Source organism: Sinocyclocheilus grahami, unplaced genomic scaffold (genome assembly GCF_001515645.1).
Source record: "Sinocyclocheilus grahami isolate Dianchi unplaced genomic scaffold, SAMN03320097.WGS_v1.1 scaffold949.1, whole genome shotgun sequence".
Classification (NCBI taxonomy): Eukaryota; Metazoa; Chordata; class Actinopteri; order Cypriniformes; family Cyprinidae; genus Sinocyclocheilus; species Sinocyclocheilus grahami.
Genome location: NW_015506128.1, coordinates 603136 through 610925, shown reverse-complemented (window position 1 = coordinate 610925; position 7790 = coordinate 603136). Strand labels below are relative to the sequence as shown.

At 42.2% G+C, this 7790-nt stretch overlaps 2 protein-coding genes across 2 annotated transcripts in view; one reads left to right on the top strand and one right to left on the bottom strand.

The window, feature by feature from the left end:
- LOC107564591 (wiskott-Aldrich syndrome protein family member 1-like) overlaps nt 1-3546 on the bottom strand; it is a 91845-nt gene extending 88299 nt beyond the window's left edge. Inside the window, exon 1 of the mRNA XM_016249711.1 lies at nt 3387-3546. The gene's annotated coding sequence lies outside the window, so the exon portion shown is untranslated. The remainder of the gene's footprint in view (nt 1-3386) is intronic.
- An 868-nt stretch (nt 3547-4414) lies between these two features.
- Nucleotides 4415-7790, top strand: part of LOC107564598 (pre-mRNA-processing factor 17-like) — a 36740-nt gene continuing 33364 nt past the window's right edge. The window contains exon 1 of the mRNA XM_016249716.1: nt 4415-4549. Within this exon, the coding sequence (XP_016105202.1) occupies nt 4415-4549 (135 nt within the window). The remainder of the gene's footprint in view (nt 4550-7790) is intronic.

Below are 7790 nucleotides of genomic sequence, written 5' to 3'. Positions count from 1 at the left end.
TCACACACACTCACACTCACACCCACACACAATCACACACACTCACACTCACACTCACACACACACACACACTCACACCCACACACAATCACACACACTCACACTCACACTCACACCCACACACACCTTGACATCTTGACATTAATTTTCAAGTTAATAAATTATTAAATAAAACTTGACATGCTGTTGAGTGCATGAGCACTTAAAAATCAACAAAATCAAATAAGAATACTGCAGAAAAACTCTAAGTTCTGTGAGTCCAGTGAAACGGACAGAGAGAAAGTGAGAGCAGAACAAACTGATGCTCAGAGCGCCGAGACAGAAACTAGACTCATCCAATCAACTCTGTGCACTTTCTTAATGCCGGATTCTTTCCTGAACATTTCACCAGCACATTATAAAATCAAAAGCAATACTCTTGGATTATAATGAAGTGATAATACATTCTGATCTCTGCGGGCCTGATCTTCAACATCAGCTCGATGCAAACAGAGAAACACAGGCGATGGAGATCTCAGAGAGAGTTCACAGTCCTGCAGCCTTTCATCTGTCAGAGCGACGGGTGACGACAACACACACACATACACTAACTACACAACACACACACACACACACTAACTACACAACACACACAAACACACTAACTACACAACACACACTAACTACACAACACACACAAACACACTAACTACACAACACACACTCACACACACACTAACTACACAACACACACACTCGCACGCACACGCACACGCACACACACACACACACACACACACACTCACACACACACACTCACACTCACACTAACTACACAACACACACACACACACACACACTAACTATCCAACACACACACACACACACACACACACACACACACACACACACACACACACACACACCCACACTCCAACACACACGCACACACACACACACACACACACACACACACACCCACACACACACACACACACACACACACACAGAGGCAGCTTTGTGGCCCGAACAGAGAGACTAAACAAAGACTCTTGTGTCCGAGGCGTCTTCACAGCTGGGATGTTTAGGCCTCTTCACCACCGTACAGTCATCTCTGTCTCTGTAATAGCACTGTCTCCACCTGTTTACCTGTCTCTCGAGTACAAACTGATTTAACAATTAATCTGCATTACTTCAACATCTCAGTGGCATTTTTCATTTACTAAAAATTAAATGTTGTTTATTGCTTAAATAGAAATAAAAATATATATTATTCAAATAATTTAAAAACATAAATTGTCTAAATTATAATGAAAAATATCAAATATAAGATAAAATATCAAATGTATATATGGTTCATCACTTAAATATAAATAAAAATATAAATGTACATATAGGCCTGTGTGTGTGTGTGTGTATATATATTTCTTCTGATTTTTTTTATTCATCAAAGAAACCTGAAAAATTCTACTCAGCTGTTTTCAACATAATAATAATAATATTACTTTTTTTTTTTGTAGCAAATCAGCATATTATACTGATTTCTGAAGATCATGTGACACTGAAGACTGGAGGAATGATGCTGAAAATACAGCTGCGCATCACAGAAATAAATTACAGTTTAACAGATATTCACATAGAAAGCAGTTATATTAAATAGTAAAAATATTTCACAATTTTGCAGTACTCTGGCTCAAATAAATGCAGGCTTGGTGAGCAGGAGACAAGACAGAAACAATCTTACTGTTCAAAAACTTTTGACCGGTAGTGTAAATTAAATACATATTATTAGAATAAATAAAAAATGTTGTCTAAATAATGATATATATATATAATAGATATAAATATACATATCACCCAGACCAACACTGTCAAACACGCACATTCTTCTGGTCTCATGTCTGATCTATAACTCTGTAACGGCTGGCAGAAAATCACACAGAAGGGTTTTCTGAACAAAAATCCACCCAGAAAATCATCCTTATCATTAATGCACAGAGTGCAACTGCACTGTCTGATATTCAGCAAATTAACCCTTAAAAGTTCATTCATGCATCTATATGTAAACACCGTATATGTGCATCAGACACAAACTCTGAACCTAAACCCTGTCATTCATTTATATAACACAAGATTAAAGTGATCAAACTGGTTTTTTGAACATTATGGCAGGTCAACCAGCTTGAAACTAGTTACCAAAACACATTTACCAGCCTAATCTGGATTTTCCAACAGAAAAACGGTGCATTTATAAGGTTTTTATGAATGCTTTGGCAATACAGAGCCTTTATCAAGCTTGAAGTGATAACACTTCATAATACATAATGTGATAACACACATAACGCAGGCTAGTGATGCCTGACCGAACCGATTCGAAAGAATCGGTTCTTTTTTTAAAGATCCGAACTGTTTGTAAATCACCCGAGAAGAGGCAAGGATATAATTTAATTTGGCAGTAAAACCGAAAACTTAAACGAAAACGTGCCATTTTTAATCAAAACAATTGTCTCTGCGAAACACGCTACGCGATTCGGATCTTCGGTGAACTAACCGATTCATCCAAACGAATCATTCCTCCTCATATATCACACACAGCACCTCATTCGGGGGGAAAACAGCAACTGTACAACGTGTTAACGCGTCAGAGCACGAGAACAGTACGCATTCGTTTGAAATGTGGTGTTATTTTAAGTGCATAAACTGAACAGAGAAGCGACGGAGATGCTTTGTGCTTTCTGAAGTCTCGGGTTTCACAAAGCGAGTCTTCCAGTGTCTGCTGCCCTTCCCCCTGCATGCACAAAACTGCACTCAGATGTACACTTCATTCGCACCATTACTGGACGCATTTGCGTTATGCATTGAGTATGCACTATATTATATTTGCTAGCAACAACTCAAGTCATTTTTTCTCCTACTGCTAAATATTTGGCATGCCATCCCAGCAGTACTCTGGAGTGCACACTGTTTGGCAAGCATGCAAACTGCATTTTGGTGTGATAGTTTGCCATACAGATGTGACACCCCTTCCCCTTTGAATGCATCAGTCTCTGAAATAAGTGATCTTTTTATGCCTTTAATGCAAACAAGCACAAGTCGCATGTAATATGTAATTCTAACACCGTGTAGCATGCATTCGGGAAGCTTTAGGCTGCATTATGCATTAAGTTATTTCACATGCATGCATAATTCAACCCACACCTGTCATCCACTCCTGAATGGGGCCAAGCAGTGTTGGTTTACACCGTTAATGCATCAGTCGGAGAAGATAAATGCAAAAAAAAAATGGAATATGCACACTTTTCGCCATGCATATTTGCATTATGCGTTATTTGGATTTGAACAGCAAATTGCAAAATGCGGTAAACAACAGTGCACACTTCGAAGCAAGCATGCATAAAACATCATACCTGAATAAATGTTATGTATTGGTATTATTCCATGATTTTCCCAGGTTATTCCTTAAAATATTCCTGTCGGTTCAGCTCATTGCAGAAATACACTACTGATGTACAGCAAGCGTGAATCCCGTTAAAGAGACTGGAGCTCGGGACTACAGGACCGTCAATGCTGGAAGAGGGACCCACGGTGAAAACACAGCAGACTTACGTTAACAACGATCCGCCTAATTCCCCAGTGCACACTGTTTGGCAAGCATGCAAACTGCATTTTGGTGTGATAGTTTGCCATACAGATGTGACACCCCTTCCCCTTTGAATGCATCAGTCTCTGAAATAAGTGATCTTTTTATGCCTTTAATGCAAACAAGCACAAGTCGCATGTAATATGTAATTCTAACACCGTGTAGCATGCATTCGGGAAGCTTTAGGCTGCATTATGCATTAAGTTATTTCACATGCATGCATAATTCAACCCACACCTGTCATCCACTCCTGAATGGGGCCAAGCAGTGTTGGTTTACACCGTTAATGCATCAGTCGGAGAAGATAAATGCAAAAAAAAAAGGAATATGCACACTTTTCGCCATGCATATTTGCATTATGCGTTATTTGGATTTGAACAGCATATTGCAAAATGCGGTAAACAACAGTGCACACTTCGAAGCAAGCATGCATAAAACATCATACCTGAATAAATGTTATGTATTGGTATTATTCCATGATTTTCCCAGGTTATTCCTTAAAATATTCCTGTCGGTTCAGCTCATTGCAGAAATACACTACTGATGTACAGCAAGCGTGAATCCCGTTAAAGAGACTGGAGCTCGGGACTACAGGACCGTCAATGCTGGAAGAGGGACCCACGGTGAAAACACAGCAGACTTACGTTAACAACGATCCGCCTAATTCCCCGTCACAGCTGCTGGTAATATAAATATTGTACGAATAAATCCTTACAAACCAAGCTAGTGCTGTATATCTGAGGAGAAGCGAGATTTTGGATATCGGTGTGTGTGGCTCCACCCCTCCGGCTGCAGATGGTACGGCCCACAGCCACAGAACTGAAGAACCGCACAGAACTCGCTGCAACAAACCGCGGCCCCGCCCACAGCGGGATCCCTCCGCTGATTGGCCGATATCGCGCACAGACCACACCCATACGCCCAATCAGAGTGATTGCAAATACAAATGACTTGTTTAGCGCTCAAACATATTAAAGGTGTTGTATGTACTATGTATATCATAATAATATAGCCTAATAGTATTACTATTTATGTAGAATATAGAATGTATGCTTGTTAGTGCTAATGCAACATTGTGAGTGTAATTATTTTTTGTTTTTTATTTAATTTTATTTTGCTGTGTGTGTGTGTGTGAGAGAGAGAGTGTGTGTGTGTGTGTGTCTCTGTGTGTGAGTACGTGTGTGAGTGTGTGTGTGTCTCTGTGTGTGAGTACGTGTGTGAGTGTGTGTGTGTCTCTGTGTGTGAGTACGTGTGTGAGTGTGTGTGTGTCTCTGTGTGTGAGTACGTGTGTGAGTGTGTGTGTGTCTCTGTGTGTGAGTACGTGTGTGAGTGTGTGTGTGTCTCTGTGTGTGAGTACGTGTGTGAGTGTGTGTGTGTCTCTGTGTGTGAGTACGTGTGTGAGTGTGTGTGTGTCTCTGTGTGTGAGTACGTGTGTGAGTGTGTGTGTGTCTCTGTGTGTGAGTACGTGTGTGAGTGTGTGTGTGTCTCTGTGTGTGAGTACGTGTGTGAGTGTGTGTGTGTCTCTGTGTGTGAGTACGTGTGTGAGTGTGTGTGTGTCTCTGTGTGTGAGTACGTGTGTGAGTGTGTGTGTGTCTCTGTGTGTGAGTACGTGTGTGAGTGTGTGTGTGTCTCTGTGTGTGAGTACGTGTGTGAGTGTGTGTGTGTCTCTGTGTGTGAGTACGTGTGTGAGTGTGTGTGTGTCTCTGTGTGTGAGTACGTGTGTGAGTGTGTGTGTGTCTCTGTGTGTGAGTACGTGTGTGAGTGTGTGTGTGTCTCTGTGTGTGAGTACGTGTGTGAGTGTGTGTGTGTCTCTGTGTGTGAGTACGTGTGTGAGTGTGTGTGTGTCTCTGTGTGTGAGTACGTGTGTGAGTGTGTGTGTGTCTCTGTGTGTGAGTACGTGTGTGAGTGTGTGTGTGTCTCTGTGTGTGAGTACGTGTGTGAGTGTGTGTGTGTCTCTGTGTGTGAGTACGTGTGTGAGTGTGTGTGTGTCTCTGTGTGTGAGTACGTGTGTGAGTGTGTGTGTGTCTCTGTGTGTGAGTACGTGTGTGAGTGTGTGTGTGTCTCTGTGTGTGAGTACGTGTGTGAGTGTGTGTGTGTCTCTGTGTGTGAGTACGTGTGTGAGTGTGTGTGTGTCTCTGTGTGTGAGTACGTGTGTGAGTGTGTGTGTGTCTCTGTGTGTGAGTACGTGTGTGAGTGTGTGTGTGTCTCTGTGTGTGAGTACGTGTGTGAGTGTGTGTGTGTCTCTGTGTGTGAGTACGTGTGTGAGTGTGTGTGTGTCTCTGTGTGTGAGTACGTGTGTGAGTGTGTGTGTGTCTCTGTGTGTGAGTACGTGTGTGAGTGTGTGTGTGTCTCTGTGTGTGAGTACGTGTGTGAGTGTGTGTGTGTCTCTGTGTGTGAGTACGTGTGTGAGTGTGTGTGTGTCTCTGTGTGTGAGTACGTGTGTGAGTGTGTGTGTGTCTCTGTGTGTGAGTACGTGTGTGAGTGTGTGTGTGTCTCTGTGTGTGAGTACGTGTGTGAGTGTGTGTGTGTCTCTGTGTGTGAGTACGTGTGTGAGTGTGTGTGTGTCTCTGTGTGTGAGTACGTGTGTGAGTGTGTGTGTGTCTCTGTGTGTGAGTACGTGTGTGAGTGTGTGTGTGTCTCTGTGTGTGAGTACGTGTGTGAGTGTGTGTGTGTCTCTGTGTGTGAGTACGTGTGTGAGTGTGTGTGTGTCTCTGTGTGTGAGTACGTGTGTGAGTGTGTGTGTGTCTCTGTGTGTGAGTACGTGTGTGAGTGTGTGTGTGTCTCTGTGTGTGAGTACGTGTGTGAGTGTGTGTGTGTCTCTGTGTGTGAGTACGTGTGTGAGTGTGTGTGTGTCTCTGTGTGTGAGTACGTGTGTGAGTGTGTGTGTGTCTCTGTGTGTGAGTACGTGTGTGAGTGTGTGTGTGTCTCTGTGTGTGAGTACGTGTGTGAGTGTGTGTGTGTCTCTGTGTGTGAGTACGTGTGTGAGTGTGTGTGTGTCTCTGTGTGTGAGTACGTGTGTGAGTGTGTGTGTGTCTCTGTGTGTGAGTACGTGTGTGAGTGTGTGTGTGTCTCTGTGTGTGAGTACGTGTGTGAGTGTGTGTGTGTCTCTGTGTGTGAGTACGTGTGTGAGTGTGTGTGTGTCTCTGTGTGTGAGTACGTGTGTGAGTGTGTGTGTGTCTCTGTGTGTGAGTACGTGTGTGAGTGTGTGTGTGTCTCTGTGTGTGAGTACGTGTGTGAGTGTGTGTGTGTCTCTGTGTGTGAGTACGTGTGTGAGTGTGTGTGTGTCTCTGTGTGTGAGTACGTGTGTGAGTGTGTGTGTGTCTCTGTGTGTGAGTACGTGTGTGAGTGTGTGTGTGTCTCTGTGTGTGAGTACGTGTGTGAGTGTGTGTGTGTCTCTGTGTGTGAGTACGTGTGTGAGTGTGTGTGTGTCTCTGTGTGTGAGTACGTGTGTGAGTGTGTGTGTGTCTCTGTGTGTGAGTACGTGTGTGAGTGTGTGTGTGTCTCTGTGTGTGAGTACGTGTGTGAGTGTGTGTGTGTCTCTGTGTGTGAGTACGTGTGTGAGTGTGTGTGTGTCTCTGTGTGTGAGTATGTGTGTGTGTGTGTGTGTGCGTGTGTGTGTGTGAGAGAGAGTATGTCTGTGTGTGTGTGTGAGAGAGAGTGTGTGCGTGTGTGTGTGTGGGTGAGATTGCCAAAGAGAATGATGGCAAATATCTTCTTTTTATTATTATTATTATTCTTGTTTTTTATTTTATATTCTCTTGCACTTTCTTTCTTTCTTCTTGCACTTTTTTTTTAGCTATTTTTCCGTTTTCTTCATTGTATTCTTTGCATAATTTAGTTTGTGCGACATTGTAATATGCATATTGTATATTATGAATAAACATTTGGAGTTTTATTGTATATATTAATATGCATATGATATGAGTGAGTAACAAATATATATTTTATACTATTTATGGGTAGTGAGAACCAGTCTTATTTTAATATTATTGAGATGCTATTAAAGTTTTATTAATATTTTATAGAGTTTTTACTTTTTGCGTTTTCATTTTATTTTTTTATTTACATTCTAATTTTGTTGTGTGTGTTTGTGTGTGTGTGTGTCTCTGTCTGTGTGTGAGTATGTGTGTGTGTGTGTGTGTGTGTGTGTGTGTTTGTGTGTGTGTGTGTG